This window comes from Electrophorus electricus, chromosome 18 (genome assembly GCF_041902795.1).
Source record: "Electrophorus electricus isolate QZ-2024a chromosome 18, ASM4190279v1, whole genome shotgun sequence".
Classification (NCBI taxonomy): domain Eukaryota; kingdom Metazoa; phylum Chordata; class Actinopteri; order Gymnotiformes; family Gymnotidae; genus Electrophorus; species Electrophorus electricus.
In genome coordinates, this window is record NC_137514.1 from 12,705,392 (window position 1) to 12,729,824 (window position 24,433).

General features: G+C 40.2%; 1 protein-coding gene across 6 annotated transcripts in view; it reads right to left on the reverse strand.

Moving 5' to 3' along the window:
- The window catches only part of ncam2a (neural cell adhesion molecule 2a), a 196,682-nt gene that overhangs the window by 4,957 nt on the left and 167,292 nt on the right, over positions 1 to 24,433 (reverse strand). For all 6 annotated transcript variants that reach the window (XM_081701464.1, XM_081701463.1, XM_035535065.2 and 3 more), the window contains exons 9-15: positions 23,728 to 23,878; positions 22,071 to 22,258; positions 21,444 to 21,540; positions 17,211 to 17,384; positions 14,920 to 15,039; positions 13,830 to 13,951; positions 12,199 to 12,373 (exon numbers count right to left, since the gene is read on the reverse strand). In XM_081701464.1, coding sequence (XP_081557590.1) covers positions 12,199 to 12,373; positions 13,830 to 13,951; positions 14,920 to 15,039; positions 17,211 to 17,384; positions 21,444 to 21,540; positions 22,071 to 22,258; positions 23,728 to 23,878 — 1,027 coding nt within the window. The remainder of the gene's footprint in view (positions 1 to 12,198; positions 12,374 to 13,829; positions 13,952 to 14,919; positions 15,040 to 17,210; positions 17,385 to 21,443; positions 21,541 to 22,070; positions 22,259 to 23,727; positions 23,879 to 24,433) is intronic.

A 24,433-nucleotide genomic window follows, 5' to 3' on the forward strand; every position in this document is an offset into this window, starting at 1 on the left:
AGCATAGTCACCAAACAGCCCCCAACCATGCATCCCTCTTCCCACCTGCTCCACCAGGTGAGCAGCATGTTTTATAGAATTCTAATTAGGCTAGAAGGATTCCCATGCACGATTTCAGCACCTTGTGATTGCATGGCAGGATTAGAAGAATAACTGATTGGACTGGACGATGGCCAGGGGTATGACGTTTACTATGCTCAGTCGATAGAGGCTTCTGGATGGATGTTATAAAAGCATTTCCTCTAATGAATAATAAAAAAGTGTATATTTTTTTTTGTTTTGTTTTTGTTTTGTTCTTTGTTTTTTTATCCCAGAGCAAAACGAAGCCCCCTAATTGCTCTTTCAATAATGACCAAACCCCATGCTGCAGGAAGCGGGAAGCCATATCCTCCATGCTTGCTGAAAACCACAGTTATCTCTGTCACATGCTCTCAAGCCTTCATTTAAAGTTTGAAGGCAACTTTGAGGACAGCACTCTGTAGCTCTTTTTAAAGGCGTTTTTGATCTCTGTTATGAAGAAAGAAATCAAAGGGTCACTCGCAACACGTTTGCAATACATACGGGAATGTCATGCCTACTGGATTGAACTTGTTCACACCTATTAAAACACAAAAAGTGAAATACTTTACCAGACAAAATATTGACTACAAACTGAGGCCTGCAGCATAAACAAGTTCTTTATCAGACGGTGGCTAGAGCACCTCACAACGATCCAATCGGCTGAAGCTGAGGCATTAAATGGACTCGGCTTGGAGTCAGCGACACAACTTAAATGCACTTTGGTCAATATTGCAGGATGAGATCAACGTTTTAAACTTCACAGCGTCTTCTCCGCACCATACCTCTGAGGGGAAGCAATAGGATCTATGATGTTCACACTTAGGTTAATAAACTGAATAAACCTCAGCTAGGGCATATGGGCAAATGGCTGACACACAAAGCAGAAAGGTCAATAGCTTTAAAATTTTTTAAAAGTGAATAGTTTTATTGAATATTTTTTACTATTTACTACTATTTTGATGCTGGAACCTTTGTGTCTGGCAAAAAGAAGTGAGAGAGTGAGAGAGCAGTGATCATGCGTTGAGACCAGGTCACAGTTACACACTCACAGCTCCATGTTCTCTAACTTTGTCATGTCTTCACTAATACTAGAAGCAACCAATTGCTTTGTTTATCTAAGCACTGATGCCCTCCTCCCCACTTTATGTTCAGTAATCACATGACAAAGTTGCTCTCTATGATGTCTAAAATGCCATTTTATTGATGATTTTAGAGAATCATATTTTTGTCTACAGGGTGTGGTTCCTCTCTGCTAATATCCTCCAAAATGGTAAGCACTCAGGGAATCGGTAAATGCCCCCCGCCAGCAATGTTCGACATGGCTGGAATGACCATCCAAACAGCCTCTTCTATGTTTCAAATGATAAAAGTGACCAATAATACCAACTCCGCTGTGGTTGCGATTGGTAGACCACTCTCTCCATGCTCCCTGAATGCGTACCACTGTAATCACCAACTAAGATGCTACTAAGAGTGGATCAGGACCATTTAGCACACAGGCCAAGAGTCCAACATGCACTTAAGAAAATGGAGAAAAGCACCAGTCCAATCTGGAGAAAATGCACTAGGCACTCATTGTGGCAGCACTTAAGAAGAAGCTTGATTGCCATATAGCTATGCGGGGTTCGAATCAAGCTACAAAGTGGCTTTTCAAACCACTACGACACTTACAGCACAAATGGAGCTCCCGCAATATGAAGTCCCCAGAAACCTAACCTAAGATGCGTAGTACATCGTACGGGGCATAGTGAATTCCAGATTTATCAGAATTCAAGTTCCTGAGAGCAAACGTGTGGAGTGACATGCAGCATTTTAAGCCAGGAGGCTTTTAGTAAGGAACAGGCCCAATTTTAACTCAGTGCAATTCACTAACAAAAGAGCTACAGCATAAATTAATGTAGTCTAAGTAACAGTAAGGGAGTAAGATAGCAGGCATGTTGTTTATTTCTATGAAATGTTACTTGGCTTCTGCATTTGAGTGTGACACCTGCTGCACTACTATTCACACAAACATCTGAACTTGAATTTCAGTGCAACCCACATATAATAACTCACAATGCATTTAATTAAACTGTGGATTGTAATGAGTTTATGGCTTTGGAAAAAGAATAACCATGATTGAAAGCCATGTTTAATGTTAATCAAATTTTGGATAATTAAAACAAGTAAAACAAAGTAATAACAGAAAAAAAATTCTGAAAATTACTTTGCAGTAAAATGCAACATCTTGCATTGTGCTTTCTATGCATTGGTCTGTGAATCTGTTTTTCATATAATGCTTGAACAAACACACAATGATGAGATTGAATAAAGGAATATGCAAAACTATATGCACTTGTTTGGTGCAGCTTTGAAAGCCAAAACAGATAGAAGAATAAATGAAAGCCATGAAAACAAAAATTAGAATTAATTATTCATCAGCATGAGATTATTGTAAAGGCCAGCCTTTCACTCTGCTGATGTAATTTCTGTGTACATGGCCAGTGCTGAGGATGAACGTGCAGGGCTAAGTCTGCCCCGAGATGACCTCAAGATGATGTCAAGTACCCCATGCCCCTCATGCAAGCTCACTTAGAAGGGGATGACAATACATTTGTTTGAAATAGACACAAAATCTGTTTTAATCTATCTAAATTAAACAGTTTTATTAGCAAAATGCTAATTTGAGATTAAATTTCTGAGTTTGCCACTGTGCTTTATGAGCATGTGATCTTAGCAGTTAGCTAGCAATTAACATTACAAAATTGATATTAAGAACATCACTTCTGGTCACACAGAGAGAAATAAAAAGTAGTGAGTCACCTGATTTTCTAGCAAATGTTGCTAAACACTCACATCTGCCACACATCAGTGAAAAGCACACTTGTGCGACAAGCATTTGAAAGGGAATTAAGAAAATTCAGAGTCGACTGGAAGATTGAACTTGATTCAGTGTTACAGACTTAAATAATTCTTGCAGGTTAGTCAAGATGTTTATATGTAGTAAAGCTTTAGCCAAAATTGATTCAAAATGAAAGTAACTGAGTCAAAATGCCTCAATGAAGTCTAAGTGATGCAATAAGAAATACAAGATGCTGAATGTTGGCTAAATTTGCATAATCCTAGACTGTAGCTCAAATGTTAACTTCACATACCAATGGCCATGGCCAGTAGCTCTAGAACAAGACTTGTGCTGGTATTGTTTTGTGTTGTGAACTGTCACACACCCATGCAGTTTTCTTTGTAGAGTATTACAATATTCAGTTGCTAATATAATAAAGTTTGTAATAAGGTGTTGGTATAAACAATGTTATTAAACACAAACAGTGATATTTACAGTCAATGATTCCTGTCTGGGATTTGTGTGAGTTTCTGTGAAGAATGGTCAGTGCAGTTTATTTCTGTTTTTTGTTGGGGTTTTTTTGTGAATATTTTATATTAACAATTTTAACAACCTATCAGAAATACAAAACAAAAATACTGATGCACAAACAAACACAGCAAATGAAATTAAATTAAAAAGCATCCCTTGCGACTGGCTACCATTATGTAAAAGCCAGTTAATGTGAATGAGGAACAATATACAGCCATCCTGGTTAATGAATACTATATGTGGGGTTTTTTGAGAATATATTTTGATTAACTATTTTAAAAACATGTTAAATATAAAAAAAAAACTCAGATGCACGAACACAGCAAATTAAATCACACCCCTCACAGAATCAATAGCCCCTGAAAACCCTATGGTGTGGTCACCCTTGCATGATGCAGTCTGCCTTTGGCTATTCCTGTACTAGTATATCAAGAAAATAATTCAGGAAAGTAGATCTTAAGCAGACATCTGGATATGCATGGAATTTCAATGTTGCTTTCTTTACTGCTCTGAGGATGCCAGAATTATTTTCATTTGACGAGTTTTCAAATTAAATGTTGAATAATTTCCAAGCAGAAACAGTGGCACATAAGGGATGATCGATTTCTAATTGAGACGACAGAAGGGATTTTGCTCTTTCACAGATGTGCTTTACTTGGAAATTGCAGAAAACATTAATAAATATTCATAAATGTTCATTATGTTTTTTAAATTAAAGATATGAAGAGGAGTTTCTATTCAAGGAAGGTACATTGTAAAGAGTGATTTTCAGTCATTACCCCATTTTGATTATCTTTATTTTAATAGAACATGCTTATATATATATATATATATATATATATATATATATATATATATATATATATATATATATATATATATATATATATATATATAATATTTATATATTATATTTATATATATAAATTGCTTGCATGTTTGTAGTAGAGAGAGTAGTGTAGTGAGAAGATCTGACCGTGTATAACTATTGCAGCTCCCTGCCATTTATGCATTTATGGGTATGAATACTACAGAATCCTCATACTAGGCCTACTCCAGTTTCTTTTGAGTGCTGAGCACAATTCACAGTGCACCATCACAATAATCCACACAGTAATGAGAAAATCATTTGCGCTGTTCTAGGTAGTGCTTTCAGACAGACTCTGGCTGGGGTTCCCTGATTCTGGGCATTCTGCAGCTTGTGTTTGGGTTTGCCTCTACAAAAAATGGTCGTTGTTTTGCGGGCAACAGTTTCGCATCTCCCCTTCTGCATCATCGTGCCCCATATACTGGCTCACACTCCTGCATTTACACGGCGTGTAGTGCGAATCTCCCTGACTCATTTTTATTCATTTAAAGGACTTGGTATGGGCAAGTCAACGCTCTAAGAAAGGCATCAACCAGGTCAGAGCCCTGATTCACAGCACAAGGTTGCATTACAAATATTCAGAACTAAATAAATAAATAAATAGGATACGATGAGCTCATGTAGAACTGAGCTCGTATGTAACCATATAACTGCAATGCAAGAAGAAAAAAAGGCTGGACGAAGACTGTGGGAGAGAAGAGAGAGAACAATAAAAAGTAAAGCACTGTGTGACATTTTCAGGGATAGCACACAATTTCTTATACAGAACTTGGAATGTCTGCATGTGCTCTCAGGCCTGCTGTCTGTCTGGACTTCCATGGAGTCTTTGCCAACAGCAACAGGGCATGAAGTGAAGCATTCACACCAGCAGGTATCGAACGAACAATGTGGTGCTGATGTCCAAAATGAAATCAGTTTTTATTTTTGACTGGCAGAAAACATCTTGCGGGAGCAGTGTCCATTGTGGGAATTTGCATATTTCCTCAGTTTTGTCTGCCCTGGCTCCATTTCAACCTGCTGACATTACCATCCGCTGTGACTGATCCATGGAGATACACTTGTCACTGCGTCAGTGCGTGGCTTTTAGAAAGCCGATCCTCTCAATTGACCCTGTCAGAATTGAATGCATTCGCTGACAGCTGGGCTTTTTCAAGCCAGCCACAAGGCTGATCTTTATGAAAAGTACCTGCCATGAAAACAAAGACACCATCATCTGAGATGGAGAACCTTTAAACAAAGATTTTATTTAAATGGTGTAAAACCCACTGGCCCTTTTCAGGAAAGTGTTGTTCATTTGTTAGCTTAGCTTGAGAGAGCCTACCTGGAGGATCTTAAACACCTGGAGAACTGGTGCCAGGAAAATAATCTCCTCCTAAACATCATGCAAGACAAAGGAGCTGATTGTGGACTGCAGCAAGAAGCAGGAGCGGCACTACCAACCTGTTAGGATTAATGGAACCACAGTGTAGAGAGTAAACAGTTTCAGGTACCTTGGAGTTCACATCTTGCAGGACCTGTCCTGGTCCCGCTACACCACCTTCCTGGCAAGGAAGGCTAGTCAGCGTCTTTACCACCTCAGATGCCTGAAAGACTTCAGACTGCCCTCCAAGGTGCTGCGGAACTGTACTATTGAGAGCATACTCAAGGGAAACATCACAGTCTGGTTTGGGAACTGCACCAAGCAGGACAGGCACGCACTCCAGAGCGTGGTGCGTTCAGCAAAGCGCATCACTCATACGGAACTTCCTGACCTGAAGACCATCTACTACAAGTGGTGCCAGACCAAGGCCAAGAGGATTGTGAAGGACCCCACCTATCCCAACAATAGGCTCCTCTCTCTGTTGAGGTCAGGGAAGTGCTTTCGCTCTGTGAAGACAAACACAGAGAGACTGAAGAGGAGCTTCATCCTGCAGGCCATTCGGGCTCTGAATCAGGGCGAATCAGGGAACTGATGGGACTACTCTGCATATTATGTCCACAGTAACATCATAGAAAAACTGTAAAAAATGTGAAATTGTAAAAAGTGGAAATTGTACATTGTACATATATGAATAGTATACATCCCCACTTCATTCATCATAACATATTTATTTATTCATTAAACTGCATTCCATTTCTCTGTATCTCTCCTCAGCCACGGACAGAGCAGTTACAAAAGCATTTCACTGCCAGCTATACCATGTATGACTATGTACGTGACAAATAAACTTTGAACTCTGAACTTGTTCTATATACAGGTTATAGCATATTCTCTTACATTAGAAATATTTGCTTTTCTGAACCCCTAGTAGGTGTATGTTTAGAGGCTATCCACACACTGTTGGCTGGCTATTTTTGAGTGTCAGAACGCTCTAAAGCCATCGGAGACACTGACAAGTCTAGAAATTCCAGCAGCACAGCAACACCATTACCATATCAGCAACTGCTGTTAAAAAACAATGAACAATGCTGTCCAACATTAGCGCTTTTAGCACCAGCAAGAAACATACACCTTTAAGGGAAAAACACCTTTATTACTCTAAACTCAAGATAATAACTTGGACACATATATTCAGCAATTTGCAGGGACTAATTGCATTGCTGTAGCCTTGCCACCAGAGAGGACAGACTAAAACAATCCCAACCCTTCCTTGTTTTTTTTTTGGGGGGGGGGGGGGGGGGGGGCGTTTGAACCAAGTAAGGTAATTGATCCCTGGAAATGATCGGAAAGGTTTTTCCTTTCTCCCAAGCCCTCTGGAACTCACAACAGGCTCCATTCACTAATGAAAGTTGGCAACCAGTCTAATAAAAAAAGGGTAACTTTTTACATGTAACTCATTTCGAAAGCAGAAGAGAGTAGAAGCCGCCTATGATGCCCAGACAATAATGAAAGCAAAAATACTCCTGCTCTGCCAAAATTTCACTCATGGGTTCTCAAGAAACATTTTCCCAAAGTGCTAAATGAAGCACTGCTGCTATTTTTATTTGTATGTTATTTATTTATTTTGTGTGTGTGTGTGTGTGTCTGTTGGCATGTGTGCACCCTTGTTTGTCCCCGCACATGTAGGTCTCAACACAGATAAGCAACTGAGGTTGGGAAGCGTCCGAGCCCCTGAGATTTCATTCAGAGATTCAAAGGTATGGCGAGAGATTTCCTCTTCAAACGGCATTGGGAAATCAAACTAATGCACCCGCCTGCATTTGATCCCTCTTGCGTATTGAGTCCAGATGCGGACATAGGGTTTGATATGCGCCCGAGGTATCACATCTCTCTGGACAGCGAGCCCATCTATGCATTTTTCATTTCAAAGTTGTGCTAAAAGCAAGTCTGGCTTAACATCTCCAAATGCCTCGGATCTGGAGTCAGCATCTGCAGTATTATTGTGTGCAAAAATGGGAAAACAAAACGCAAAACCAAAAATGCAGTATTTTCATAAATGTTGAAACTGAATTTGCATGTCTGAAGAAGAGACTTTCCATTTGTAAAATATACAGACTAGACTTAAACAATTTTCCAGAGGGATATGAGAATTACTGTACTAACAAAAATTCAGTTTAGTTTTCTAATAGTGCCACAGAAACTAATGCTCAAAATGCAGATTGAATAACAGTTATGAGTGTCAGTGCATATACTTGTGCAATTCTTCCTGTTATTTTGTTTAGTTTTTTAGTTAAATAGTGTGATGATAGAACAAAAAAAAAAATCTACACAACTGCAGGAAAAACAGTTTAGACATTTTACCAGTTTAGTGAATGCAAAATGGTAGACGGATGGAAGATAAAAGCAGACATTCTACAATTGTTATCTCACTGCATGTGTGTCATGCGCATGTTCAAAGTGATATTTCCCAGATGTATTTTTTTATACATGGTCCAATCTGTTGTAATCACATGGAATTATACAGTTACGCAATTTAAGCTTATATTGAAAATATTAACTTCTCATTAACTTCTATTGCTTGGTGTGTTTTTTCTCTCTATCTCTCTGGCTCTCTATCTCTCACTGTCCCTCCCAAGGTGTGTCATCTTGGCAATGCTAATGAGATGAAAACCCTTATCCAATCAAAACCCATGCTGATGTAATTATTGCAGGAGCCAAAGCACTAAAGGACTCGAATTAAGATGGCTGAGAGACAGGAAACCTGCTCCAACACACTACAACACTTGAGTCTCATTAAAGGTATTACAACCATACTTCTTCTTCTTCTTTGAGAAGAACATGCTATATCTGGTTCATTGAGCAATCTGTTTATTTAGCAGAAAGTAATACCTTTTGAGCTTCCAGGCTGTCTTCCTGTAACTGGGGCAGATTAAAACTGGCACGCCCATACAATTCTGGACCACGGAGATGTTCTGTCTGCATAATTTCCTAGGTTGGCAGATGGGTGCCATACTGTGTCATTGGTTACTTGCTAGACAAAAGCAGGATGCTTTTGTAAAGAGTATATTGGCTTTAGTTTAAGGTATACTGCACTTAGATTAGAGTATATTGACTTTATATTAGGGAATACTGAATTTAAGATTAGAATATATTGTCTTTAGATTAGGGTATACTGAATTTACCATATATTATCTTTAGATTATGGTATACTTGACTTAGATTAGAGTATATTGGTTTTAGATTAAGGTATACTGGATTTATAGTATATTGGCTTTAGGTTAGGGTATACTGGATTTAGAGTAGAGCATAATGACTTTAGATTAGAGTATACTGGATTTAGATTGGAGTATATTGGCCATAGGTTAGGTTATATTTGGATGGTTGTGCTTTGCGTTGTTATTTAGTGTCATCCATAGTTTGTAGAACAACACAGCTATAGTGTACACATTTATATGTTAAGGTAAATGTAATGTAGTATAAATCCCTTGTATGAAGGTTAATAAAATAGTCAAAGCCTCAGCACTTCTTATTACCATTCTTCACTAGCTTCTCTGTTTAATGTCATATTATAGATGCAGCGGTTCTCTAGTGGGTTCATAACAGTGACGTTATAACATTATGATGGTGTGTTGTACTTGCCTACAACTGGGATAACAGAGATTACATTCACCCTAATATCCATAAACCCAATTACTTTTGATTGATTTAACACACATCTTACATCACACATACTTTAATACTGCTTTGCTTTTATTGAAATCAAGGTAACTTTATTACCACTAGCTTTGCAGGATATATCAGTACTGTAAAAGTAACACAGTATTAGAGTTTTGAAAACGGTACTATACCAGCATTTAAAACAAAAGATCTGGTTAAAAGGAATCTGTCTCTTTAAGCACAATGCTAACAGTGGTGATATTGCTAGTGGTGTGTGTGTGTGTGCTACTTTGGGAAACAAACCTGACTGAGTTCGTAATATGAGTCGCAGCAAGCGTGAAGTGAGTTGAGAGCAACGGAAGACAGCGTAGCACCTTTTGTTCAGAGACTAGACTTGAACAGATGCCAGCAGATTCAGCAACACCTGAACTCACTGACAAAAAGGGGGCACAAAGCGGAATGTCGGGATTTCTTAAAAAAAAGAGTCCCCTAAATACGGCAGCACCGCTGTGTGCAAACGCTGTTTTAAAGTGTCTCACGAAGGGACAACGTGACATCAAAACGTCAAACCTGACCGAACATCTCTCAGACAAACATCCCAACCTTTTCACAGAATTCAAAGACTGACAGGTGATAGTTGACTAGTTCACTCCCCTGTTACGTTCATAAAAGAAATACAGAGTGATTGAAAAGCCACTCTACGTATTCACACATAACCTACAAATTTGCATAGTGTTATCTATAGCCCTGTTAATTTAGCAGGATTACATTTGCATGGGGCCCTGGGGTAATTTCTTCTCTTACAGGTGCTCCTCTGTGATTATATTTCTGTCCAGATCTGCCATGTTTGTGTTTTTCCTCCTCCTCTCCTGAGAAAGTTACAGGCTGAATTCCCTACTGTTCTTCACCTAACACAGTGCTCAGCTGAACAGTTTCATTCTGTTTAATTAGTTTAATTAAAACAAATAATGGAAGTTTGTGAAGAATCACTCAACCATTTACTTGGTCTGGATGGTAAAAAGGCAACTTAAATCAATGAGAAAAGCAAGATTCTGCTTATTAAATGACAATTATAAATAATTACTAACTAGACGATCTAATCTTAAATGCTGTTAAACTAATATAACTGTAAATAATGATTTGTATTCAAACTGGATCGAACATCCAGGTTTACATAAAATTCAACACAGTAGAAACTCACTTGTCCTGTATGAATTTTAATGTCGTCTGGATGCATGAGTTTTATAATTGAGGAGACGTGAAAAGTTTCATTGCAGTTGTCCCCTAGTACAATCCAAATAGGGATCATGACGTTGTTTGCAAATAATAATCATGAATCATGAATGTGTGCCAAGTCACAAACATTACTTTGTACACAAGACATATGACCATTGCCTATGTATTGTTTTATAAATACGACATAAAGCTACCGTTTTCTTTTTGTGAAACATTAGATTATAATATGACATAACCTTGATTTAATTTATGATACACTGCCTGGCCAAAAAAAGGTAACACCCTCTAATATTTCGTTGGACCGCCTTTAGCTTTGATTACGGCACGCATTTATTGTGGCATTGTTTCCACAAGCTTCTGCAATGTCACAGCATTTATTTCTGTCCAGAGTTGTATTAATTTTTTCCCAACATCTTGTATTGATGGGAGATTTGGAGCACTGCGCAGTCTTCTCCAGCACATCCCAAAGATTCTCAATGGGGTTCAGGTCTGTACTCTGTGGTGGCCAAGCCATGTGTGAAAATGATGTCTCATGCTCCCTGAAACACTCTTTCACAATTTGAGCTGAATGAATCCTGGCATTGTCATCTTGGAATATGCCCTTGCCATCAGGAAAGAAAAAATTCATTGATGGATTCATCCACTGTGTGTGTGAAAATGCTCTTATTTTCACTATTAAACATATCCCTGAGTTCTACTGTTCTTTTTCTATGATTTGATTTCACCACACGTTTAAGTGATCGTCATTCACAATCATTCATTTTTTTCTGACCACATTCCTTCCTCGAAGATATTTCCCCACTGTCCTTACACTTTTTAATAATGCATTTGACAGTTCTTAACCCGAATTTAGTAGTTTCAGCAATCTCCTTAGATGTTTTCTCTGCTTGATGCATGCCAATAATTTGACCCTTCTGAAACAGATTAACATCTTTTCCACGACCACAGGATGTGTCTTTCGACTTGGTTTTAACAAATGAGAAGCTACTCACTGCATCAGTAAGGGTTAAATAACTTGTTGCCAGCTGAAACATAATCACCCATGCAGTAATTATCCAATGGGAAGCTCTTACCTATTTGCTTAGTTAAATCCATGTGGTGACCTTTTTTTGGCCAGGCAACATATATCTAGTCAGTCACATCAAAATGTTTTCTAGGTAAAATATCTAATTAGTATTGACCCCCTGCAATGTCAAATTTATCACCATAAATTTGGAATTTTTACAAAGAGTTTCAAAAAAATTAAAGATTACACTGCCAAGATTTAGGATAGGTTAGAGGAATTGAACAGTTTGAGATTATGCTGCTATTTTAGTTAACATGGATTGAGCTAATTTCCCTCTACCTTGATTGATATTGCTTTAATTTATATTATTATTTTCATTGTAGTAAAAGTTTGTATTTTGACTGAATATATTGTCCAGGTTTGAAATAAAGCATAATAATGATATATGAGAGTGTTTAAGACAAGTATGGAAATGTTTGACTTACTATTTGTATCAAAATAAAAGTTTTGGTATCCTGACAGCATACGCTGTGGTATCACTCCACTATCAGTATCGAAATTCGTGACCTGATATCGGTATCAAAACAAAACTGAGTACAACGAGAACACTAATTACTACAGTTCTTTTGTTCTCAGTACAGAATGATGATGACACCTACCTGTGATGTCTGGCTTCTGTGGCATGAGAAACTGGAAGAAGGTGGGTTCTGACAGGCCTTTGACGTTCCTGGCAGTGATCTCCACATTGTAGCGTGTATTCCACTGCAAAGGCTGCAGAATGGTGAAATCGTTCATTCCTGGAACCAACTTAGTCATCCACTGTTCTTCTTTATCCTGTTGGGAACACAGGAAGTTACTCAGTCTATAAGTATGTGGGGGTATTCTATACGGAAGAGTAAGAGTGCCTGGCTCACTTAAGTATTTTTTTTTACAATGTTTATAAGCCTTTAGGAGTTATCAGATGTCAATGGTACTTTCATTCAAATCACTGTAGTACTAGGACTCTTGCATGGGTTTCCTATTTGTAAGCTTAAAGCTCTAGTATTACTGTGGTGCTCCTGTCACTGCTTTCAGAGCAAGCCTATATGAAACCTAAATAAACCAGTCACAAAATCCAGTTAGCCACTCTCTGGATGACCCTGAGTGTTGTACAAAAAAAAAAAATGAATAGGATTCCAACTACTACATTAAACTCACAAAGAGCTTTGTGGAGAATTCTGAGCATGTCTTTACTACTCTGTAAAGGTAAGGCAACCTTGCTGCCTTGTCTGCCTTTGTGGAAGAGAAGGCTCAATTGGTGCGAGGGCTGCTCTTCATTCATCTGGGTTTGGCTGCCAACACTTTTAAAAGCGCCTGATTATGGATGCTGACACCCTTCTGTCGCACTGGTTTCTGCTGCAGTGTGATTATTCCCCATTGGCTCATCGCTCATGGTTTAGGGTAGGGTGGAAATGGTAGAATGGGTAGCATTTGAGGTGGGGTAAATGGGGAAGAGCATGTGTGGGCCTCAAAACTGATGTGGAGGTGTGCCGATGCAGCTTGGGTCAGCTCAGACTGTGAGAATTGAGAAGTGTCAGAAGCTTCATAGTGCAGTTTTTGAGCATGGAAATTGCATTAGGATGTTTGGAGTGTGTTTGTGTGTGTGTGTGTGTGTGTACCTCTGAAGAGAGAAACAAGGATATAGAGACATAGACAGAGATGGAAAGAGTGACAGACAGGGCATGTGTGTAGTGTAAGCACCTCACAAACGGAACTCCAACACAAACACGTGAGGCTTTATCTCTCTACAACTGAGAAAACGAGTCACATGGAATTGCCCCTGCCCCAAGGGTTCTCCACAAAGAATGGAAGTACTTGAAAGTACTTTTTCATACCCCAAAATGGCTGCCTTTTTTACCTTAAGCAAATGATGCCTCAGTCTGTGTCTTTAAACATCCCACCAGTTCACATGGGAACTGGAGGAAGAAGCCATAGTATTCCCAAAGAACATTAAGTATTCCATCGCCCACACGATGAAAAAAGGCAATGAAGGCAGATGGGAACCACTGCAGCAGCACAGATTCAATTTAGTTTTCTAATACTGCCTCAGAGATTAACACCCTCACAGTGCAGTGTGAATTATAACAGTCAATGTCAATGACTGACATCTGCTATGTTATTTTGTTTTGACGAAATACCGTATGACGGTGTGACTAAATACGCAGTAAGTTAATACCTTTGACTGTGGATTCAATAACTCTATGGAGGCATGTGAAATATTCAGTACTCAGAGTTGCCTGAATATACCCACTGTTTTGTATTTTACAATGTATTCCACAATGGGCATTCCACCGTCGTCCTGTTTGACCAGTCCCAGTCTATACGCTTTGCCCATTCCCCTCTGCCCATGAACAGTAGGGGGGCTGGGCTCTCCTACGGGAAGAAGAGAGAAAAGAGCTGAAGGTTTCACACATTCATGCCAGGCTTTGCCTGACATTTACTGCCTTGGTGAAATTCTATTTTCTCTCAATTGTGTTTACTTAGGAGGTCAGCCCCGTGTTGTTGTGATTTGTTTGTGCTGTTTTTTCACTTGTTTGTTGACACTGTTGGTTTCCCCGCCCATCAGACATGACCACACGAGACTGGTGTGGGTTTTCTCTGGTTAGTGTGGGTTAAAGCAAACCCATTGGGGGTTGGCTCATCACTGTTCTTAACACGGGGGGCCATGGTAGACTGCAGTAAACCCACACAATTTAGGCTCATGCCCACTGTTGCTGAGCCCAGCCTGGACCTGTAGCCTCTTTCGGCCAACGCAGGCCACCATGGGCACCCTCTACCTACGCTAGCCCAGAGAAATACCGTGGGCTCCTGTGAACAGCATGAGACGAAAGAGGGACTAAATAAGGACCAACAGTTCATTATTGTTGTGAAATAATCACACACTAAGCATGTATGGGATTGAGACTCAGTGTGATTCTTTCTCATTACAAAAGTGTGCACAATAATGGTTTGCCTGAAGGAGTCCACTGTGGGTTGCCATTATGGGACTAAATACACACCAAACAGCCTTTATGTTCCAAGCGCAAAGGGGTATCTTCTAAGCAGGAAAGGGCTTTCCTTGTTGTTTCTTTAACAAAGCCCAGAGAGATGCACTGCGGGTCCCACGTAGTGGGCCTAATCTCAAGCCCACACTGGGCCTGCATGGGCTCGCTAGCTAGGCTTGTTTTGATAATCTTGTGTTTTCATGCTATTTTGGCCCAAACTCCACCCTGGAACCACGCAACCCACAATTTGATGGTGTGCTTTGCCAGTTTTGACGCCGGGGTTCCCCCATTGCCAAGGTCCGAGTTTGAGCACACGGCTGCAGGAGCCCGGCATGATACTCCGTGGAGGATACTCACGGATGGGTAAGGTCTGGAAGGCCTCCATGTGGCTGTACTCCCCCTGGCCTTTTCCGTTCACGGCAGCCACCCTGACCTCATAGGTCGTGTTGGGCTCCAGGTTAGTTAGGAGAACCATTGCTGGAACGAAAAAACACAAACAACATACGGTCTGTGCTGCAGACACAGAGAGCCACAAAAACACCTTGGTACTCATTCTGCAGCTAGATTTCCCGGATTAGTTTTTTTCATTCACGCAGTGTTGTCACAGAGGTGCGGTGTACGCTAAACAGGGGCTGGCGGCTTAGCCTGCTGTTGATTCCGTTCCCTCACCTTACAATAATCTGACAGTATCTATTATGGAGGCCTCCTGCAAGCTACACATGCTAATGGGATATCTCACTACTGCTAATAATGCTGGCTCTCAGTGGGGGCTGACAGCAGAGCTAACGCTAATGTTATACCATTGTGCTGTGCAATCATTCCAGCACAGCAAATCCCTCACGCATGTATAGATCATATTTACCACACACATCAAGGTGTGAAATGTAATTCCATCTCTCTGTTTCTAGCTTGGAGGAACACACTAGTGGGTTATGGCTGTCAAAGTTGAAAAGACCACCGTGCGCACACACACAGCTACAAGATCATGCATTCATTAATGCACTCAAGCATTTTTTTAATAATGTTTTATAATTATATAACAGTAACATATAAATTGTTTTCACTCCTTAATTTGATGAACATGATAACTGAACTGAAATTCTCAACAAAATATAAAAGTAAAAAAAAATTAGATATTCACTCCATGAGAAAAATTAGATTTCATAATTAGCAATTGCAACAGTGAGCATCTTATGAGAATTAAGAAATTTGTTGGCAAAGCTTTTTGTTTTTACATACTGGCGGTAGCAATAAATAGCAAATTCTTGATTAAAAACCTATGTGGGGCTATCTGAAGACAATTTATTTTCAAGCTCAAAATCATGAATCCATTAAGCAGTAATAACACTATATTGTAGTCTAAATCAAAGCTAAAGCTAATGTTTCTCAAATTTAGTGGTCTCATCATAAACTCTCAACAGTCATTGCTCTCATTTGGACTTATATTAACATATCTTTGTTTTCCCAAGCCCAAAGCCCTCAGGGAATGCTATTCAAAGTTTGGATTGTATAATTTAGCATCTTTGAAAGATGTTTGTTCTCTGTAATTTTGTGCTTTTCATGTTTTGCAAGTAAACTTTGTTTAAAGGCTTTGTTCAATGTTCCAAGAAATAGCACATTATTGTACGTAAAGATAATTGCAAACCCAATATCCAGACAAAAGCTGTTTAATGAAAAATGTGCTCCAACTCATTGATGGAGTCATTTTCTGGTGAGAAAAGTGCGATGTTGGGCCAAACAATGGCTGAGACAGGGTAAATGATTCGCAGCACATCCTGACTCTGTGAAAAGCATCCATTTTGGAAAGTGAAAATGGCTGCTAGGCAAGATATTGGACATTGGTAGAAACAAACTTTCAATTGATTCAATGGCCCATTTCATTTTAGTTGATAATGCACACATGGTGTATGTTATCCAGTCTAAAATGGATTTCACACGTTGAAAGTGTTTACAGATTGCTTGTGGTGACAATCATATGTAGGAAAAGTGGGACTTTTGACTGTTGGATGGAAGGGATGGAGGTGTCTTCAGCAGTGTTGGGGTGTGGGAGAGAGTGGAGTGCAGTAATTAATGCATTGCCAGCCTGTGGGTTTTCGGGGGAGGGGGGCAGAGGAAAGTGCATACTAAAAAGTTGACCCAAAAAAAGTTCCATGATGCATTGCTCACCCAGGTATTAGTGGTGTGCAGTTTGAATATGATTCTGCAGCATAAGATGAAAGGCCTGGTGGATATTTTACTCATGGAGTCTGCGGTAAACAGAACCCGGCAGCAATCTTTGGCTTTGTGGAAGATACTTTGCACATTAGCGCGTTTTGCATTAGCATTAGCCGCAGCCTCCCCTTTTTGATTAGTATTCCTAACACTGCTATCACTACTAATGATTATACTAATAGCAATGCTAATACAATAATTAAAAAAAATTAAATTATATATATATATATATATATATATATATATATGCTTTTTTAAAATGTGCTTATATATATATGTATATATATATATATATATATATATATATATATATATATATATATATATATATATATATATATATATATATATATATATATATATATAAACACATTTTAAAAAAGCAAATAACTAACTAAAAAACAGATGCAAGTGGTGATAAAATCGATGACACTCACTCTGAACGCCAAGGGACTTCACTGTCTTCCACTCCTGTGAACTCTGGTCCTTGTAGTTCACAATGTAGTGTCCAATTGGCACACCGCCGTGAGAGTCTGGCTTCATGAACGTCACCGTAACAACGCGCTGCGACACGGAGGCGAAGCGCACGGAATACGGGTTGGACGGCACAGCTGTAATCCAAGAACACAGAGAACGTTCCCTAAATAATTAGCTAAACCTAAACTGGTGCCAGTCTGATGTGAGGCGACCTCATAATGGAATAGGACAGACTGGTTGTGTTACTGAGGACATAAACACGGCGTCTAAGGAGCCGGTGGTAACAAGTTTAGACGCAGTATCTGAGCAGAGTAAATGACGAACAAACGTGTATATGTGCATGCAGTGCAAATGAATGACAGCAATGACTCACAAAAACTCAGATAAAACATGGTCCCGAACATGCTTTCACATGCGTGCCCACATGCACACACACCCATACACACACCCAGATAAAAGACCATTATATTTATCGGCACTCTGCACAATCCCGTTATCACGCTTCGCTTTATCAGGCTGGGCCACAGGGGCTCAGCAAATCAAAAGCGCTTCGTACTGCCCTGCAGTCTCTCTCACACACACACACACGCACGCGCCTTCCCACCTCCCAGATGAATACAAACTCTAGCTTTTTTTTCCCCCGCAATTGCTCATCCTCACCAAAAATGTATCTTCTGACATTTCCCTCTTAGCATAAATGTCATCCCTCCTCTACTCCTCCTATAGAATCAAGTCTACTACCTTTTTCAGCAAAGACACCCTACTGTTTCATTACGTTACATTCACTAGTGGTTAGAGCCAGTTCTACATCCTAATATCTCATTTCTCTCTCTTTCGTTCAGGCTGGCCATGTCCACCAGAGGGACACGGTTTGACGAAGAGCTATGAGCGAATTATTCAGCCATTTCCCACGGATCATAAAAATCCCTCCTGATTACAGTAAACATCAGCGCTATTCGCGTGCGGCACAGCTAAACTAGCCATGGGGGGAGAGGTAGTCGCAGCGGAGATTAGATCACACTCAACACAGGCTTAGCGACGGGTTTGCGTGTTTTTCTTCAGAATCTCCTTTCGCCATTCACGCCTTCCCATCTCACTTCCTTGTTTAGCTTCATTTGATGAATAAGAGAGGCCTCGCCTGGAATACCAAACGCCTGAATACCCCAGAGTAACGCGGCAGGAGGAAGGTGAAAATGTGTTCGGAGATGACTAGTGCAGATGCTAAACCAAATCTCTCCAGTGCAAACTAATGACCTTCGTACTCGATGGACCCTGTCGGCCACTTTCTTTCAGAAATGTTTTGCTTGCATTCAGCTTTCAGAAATGGCACAAACATCTTTCAGTGAATATGTTTTGATTAGCAAACTTTCAAAGCTACAAAAGCTCACATTGACCTTAAAGCAGGTGTGCTTGTACCTCAAATTGCTATTTACACAGTATCAGTCAGAAGTTTGGATGAAGCTATTGTTTATTTATTTATTTTTTACTATTTTCTTCATAGAAAGAGTATAAAACAATAAAATACCATATATGTGATGATGCTGTTAAACAAATATTGTTATTGTGTAAACAAATACTCAAGTTGCCTCCCTTTACTCCGATGACAACTCTGCATGTTCTTGGTGATCATTAACCAGCTTCATGAGGCAGCTGTGATGTGTGTGTGTGTGTGGTGTGTGTTTGTGAGTATGTGTGTGTGTGTGTTATATATATATATATATATATATATATATATATATATATATATATATATATATATATATATATATATATATATAGTTTTGAATGTCAATTCATGTATAGGTTATCAACTTTCACTATTAAAATTTGTTTTAAAAATAAATTTAAGCAAAAACAATTAGATTATAACGCCTTTATGACTATGAAAACCTAACATTCAGTCAGGAGTGTCCAAACTTTTGACTGGTACTGTATACTATTTCTATTACAGCACTTCTTTTTTTTATTTTATTTTTTTTTTTTTTTTTTACATTTATCTACTGAACAGAGTCTCATGCTAACCACACACTAAAAGACTTTGAAATGAGTAAAGTCTGACAATCTCTCATATCTAAACACAATGTGGTCACAGACTATGATTTTGCAAAGACTGGGGATCACCATTTGTTAGACTACAACTAGATTCCTTTTGTGATTATTTCCCATCATGTTCCTGTTGGAAATTCACAAGATGAGGAACTGTTGAACAACGGAGCAGAAACAGAAACCGCTTTTGGCCAGAGCTGCCCTTGTGTGTGCAGTGGTTTATTCTGAAGAAAAACATTCATAAAGAAAAATACAAGAACCAGGGTTTCCTCCATGCCTCTCATCTACCCACCAGAGATGGAGTGCACTTGGCATACTGACATACTTCATACTACTCACATTCTGACTGGGCCCCAAATCAGTATGCAGTTTATACTGAGTGGGGTATACAGTATACAGTATGTAGAATGCCATTTCGAAAGTTCACTTGCACATGTACACACTTTGCTGCTTCCTGTTTAGTGCTCATCTATTGGTTGCTGACAGTGTCACATCACTATTTGCATTAGCCAAGACCCATGATAATATCAAATGCGGCTGATTGCATCAGAATGTCAAGACATAAAAAAAAGACCGATTTAAGACAGCTATCCTGACCACCTTACACTAAATGATTGAGAAGACGGGAGCACACCACAACTCTAGCAAAACTCTCACGGACTTTACTCTGACAGTGGAAGTTTGTCAGCGACAGTGAAATCACTGGAAAAGTCGATTGGTGTAAGGCCAGCATTAGCTTCCAGATGTCAGTATTATCCCAGCATCGCCATTTTCCGTGCAATGAAATCCCTCCGTCCGCTTTTTAATTCTGCAAACGGTCCTGTGTGTTGACAACCGTACCCCCCCCCCCCCACCCACCCACCCACCCACCCACCCACCGAGCTCGCCTGGTGCGAGATGGCTTGACGGCCTCGCCCGCAGTGTCCCTCAGCAGGACGCAGTGGGATGTGTTTGATGCTGCTTTGGGTCGTTAACTTTGAAGACGAATCGTTCCCAGCATGACAGGCATATGTCATGGGAAAAGACGGGACCGTTTCTAATTTCAAGGCCTCTGGAGGGTCCTTTTTAAAGCCTCTGCTTTAATTAAGTTTGCAGCCTGAGCTCGCTATGAGCTCTCATGTCAGCCCTTCGATTGTAAGTTCAATATACTGCCTCTTTGTGCCTGCACGGATGCTCAATTCTTTCTGCACGTGCCTGTATGTGCTGGTGGTTACTCTTTATTTATGATGGTGTGTGTGGTTTTGTGTCTTTGTGCATTTATGGAAGATAGAGAAAGCGAGGGAGAGAGAGCAGTATCCGCTTGCAATTTATGCAGTCAAAGTCATTTGATCCGAGCTTGAGTGGATTGGATCACTCCACAGTGAATTAGGTAATACTACTGTAAATTAGGGTGTACTTTGGCAAATTGGCTCTCTGATAAATTCAACAGGCTAGCAACATATTAGCTTGGATCAAGTAAGCATGTAGGCTGCTGTAAAATACTGCTGCAAAAAACAAATTCACTTTGAAAAGCATGTGATTAAGTTAAGATAAAAACTTAAAGATTAAAAAGCAACCTAGGTTATAATTCAAAAGTGCTCCAAAGTTATTTTCACTTCAAAGATTAGGTCTAATATGGGTCCCGGCTTTCAAATTGCAACTGGGAGAACGTTCCAACTATTTGCCCTGACATGGCCCCTATGGCAAGATTGGGGCGCACCTTTCCCATACCCATGCTTCCAGGATTCATGCTTCTTACAAGATCCTGGCAAACCTAGAATCTTCACGTACACCAGCCTTCTTTACATGGAATTACTTATGCATGCACCACTGGAATGTTTTGCTGATAAACAAGCCATGGAGATCACTGTCACGCACAAAGACACTCGAATTCTCGATACGTGGGGAAGGAATGAGGACACTGTCCACCTGCGGACAGCAAACAGCTACATCCATATGAATGTGCTCATGTAGAAGAAGCCTCGCAGTGGTGGTGTTTTAATAATGGCATGCCGTCAGATGGCACTCGGCTCCGAGGGCTATAGGTGGAAGGCTCTTGGAACAAGATGGACAGCTTCTGACTGGGTGGAGCTCACCAGTGACCTTGCCCTCTCAGCGAGCTCCTCTCTCCCAGACCTCCCACCAGGGTATCATGGGTAAACACACACCTGCCTGTGCTAAAATAAACTCCTGATATCGAGCACCAATGTTGTTCCTGGCTGTGCAGTTGTAGCGGCCAAAATCCCTGTCAGACATAGGGGTAACCTGTGCATAAAAGGAAAAAACAAGTGCAGATTAGAAATGAAGGGCAACACATTTTACATCCTGCTGGTGACAGTTTACATACATTTAACAGTTATATAAAATACATTTAATGTTATATAAAATAGCTATAAAGTTTTCATGAGTGGGATATTTTTGTGTGGCTCATGAAATGCCTTTGATGCATTAATCTTACAAATGAATATAATGAAACAATCACAGGAATTCATTTAGCTTTTTGGTTTGAGTGTAACATTTTAGTTTGGGTGTAGCATCATCAGTAACCAACCTGGTTTAATCAATAATTGTCAACAAATTATGAATTTTGATTAATTTGATTGAACTAGATTTAATGTGGTTTATACCACAATAAACTAAAACCCCATCCCAACCCTTATGTTTATGGGAGTTTCTATGATTGTGTGGTAGGCTTTCATGAGACTTTTTATGACACCATGTTTGTACAGTTTCCAGATTTACAAAATGCCTACTGATGCATGTCCCTGCAAAAGCAGTTTTAGACTGATAATCACCTCCAGCACTGATTTCCCCTCTGCAGTATGAATACGGGTGTTGCTGTTGCCGTCATTGGAGATGGTGAACCTGTCTCGTCTCCACAGCATGGTGGCCGGGGGATTGGACATCACATCACAGCTCAAATTCACCGGATTCCCCTCCCAGGAGTAGAAGATTGTGTGATTGATCTGAAACTTGGGAGCATCTGCAAAAGCAAATGATCACAGTTTGACCTGGCGGATCTTAACAGCAACAACCAAATCAAACCGACTACGTCTTTTATTGTCGGAAAAGCCGTACCCAGTAACACACATTAATATGCAGTTTATGTAAAATGTTTATTTATTCCAACGGTTGTCAGCTTCATTTCTTTCATGCTGTGTGAATTTTTATAAACTTCTCTGCTCTACCGCACCTGACTAAACTCATGAAGGGCATGATAATTAGGTGATGAGTTGAATCAGGTGTGTTGGCTTGGGAAAATCACAGCAAATGAGGTACACAACGCTGACTGATTGATTTATTTATTAGCTTGTGTTGATGAATAACAATCATCACCAGCGTGAGCCCAACCAAATACCTAATACCGCTTTGCTTGTGCAAAGCACCAGCCAGAGACCTTCGAGCTGACAGGTTGAAGTATAACAATAATACATGCACAGCAGTGAGTGACGAACAGTGGTGAGCTAGCTAGCAGGGCTGTCAGCCTGTGGTCACCCACAGTTCTGGTGCCATTACATCTATTTTATGCTGGCTCACAGGGTTCTATTAAAGAGATTCATGCTGCAGCACCCTGTCACAACTGAGGACAGGCGAGGTTGTCGAGGGGCGCTTCACTGAGTAAATAAACGAGTTCATTAGCAACCCAGCAACGGTCGGCTACCTCCTGACACGCTTGGTCAGAATGCCTTTTCTCACTCGTTTGCTTAAACTCCGCCCCTGACACCAGTGACCTTGCTGGTTGGGTGACTTTCTTGATCCATCCTATGACACGGCCGGCTAAGTTCTCTACCTGCGCTAACCCTGTCAGATATTAGCATTCCTTATTAGCATTCTTTGAAGATACCACCAAAATGCTCACCTGTGCCTCAGAGTGCCACTATTTAGTGATATCATTTAATCACTCCCAGAAATTTCATTCAACTCTCTGACCTTGACGGCTTCAAGAAAATACTGCACAGAAGTCATAGCCAAACCTGGGAGCAAAAAAGCTGACTGTTTGGTGTTATTAAGGAAGTTGAAGACTGTAGGCCAGGAAATGGGCAAGATGTTAGTGAAGTTAATTCTGCAGGATGGTTTTCTTCCAATACTTGGCTAGGCTGGAGGGCATTTATCTTTTGTTTGATATACCCATAAAAAAAAAAAAAAAAAAAAAAAAAAAAAAAAAAAAAAAAAAAATTAAAGCAAAGCAACAAGCCATAATTGGTTCATTAATTTTTAGCAGAGTAATCTTTTTAGTAGAGTAAATTAGCTTTAAGAGCTTTATATATATATATGTATGAAGTGGCTATGAGAGTATTTTATATCTTATTCATGATAATCAGCTAAATAACGTCTTTTGGGCAATTAGCAAGCGATTTCACTCTTCTTCAACTCCAACTGCAAACAGAGCAGAGGTTTACCGTTCTGATGATGCTACGTTTGCTAGCTGCTGATGCAAGCCGTCTGACTTACATTCGATGTCCAGGAACATGCTTTTTTGGTGGCCACCAATTCTGCTTAGGGCCTCGCAGTTGAAGCGGCCCCAGTCGGACAGACGCACTCCGGTGATGGTCAGCATTGACTTTCCGTGGCGTCCCCGGACCTCCACCCGACCGTCCTGGCTCTGGAACAAAACAGCTGCGTGAGCATGGCTCGCCATGGCTGTGCTGCCCAGACCCAAGCCACTACCTGCCGTCTGCCCACAGGAATGTGGGAGGACAGGTAACAGTGCCATGCATAAGCTGCAGACCCTACTTTGAATGGTAAACATGCCACTTCAGCAGCAGAGACCAAGTCTTACGATGGCACGACCCAAACGGCTGGGAGGATTGCTTACCCTGGACATGTGCTACAGTAAAAATATAATCACTTAAGCTAATCAGCTCTTACATGGGGAAGGTTACACGGAGTGCATATGAAGGCATGTGAGCTGCTAAACCTGACGTCTGACATTTCAGGACAGAGCTCAATATAATTGTACGGACTCAGTGCCCATGGTAGTTATCATTCAGCATGCCTCCGGTTTGGTGGAGTGGGAGATTAGAGGTGCTTTCCCCACCGAGAGTGCAGCTGGGTTGACAGAGGCGCCCACTTTAATGATCCCGCACTCTGCTCCGTCTTCCCCCTACCTTTCTTTCTCTCCCTCTCTCTCTCTCTATATATCTCTTCCTTTGTCTCT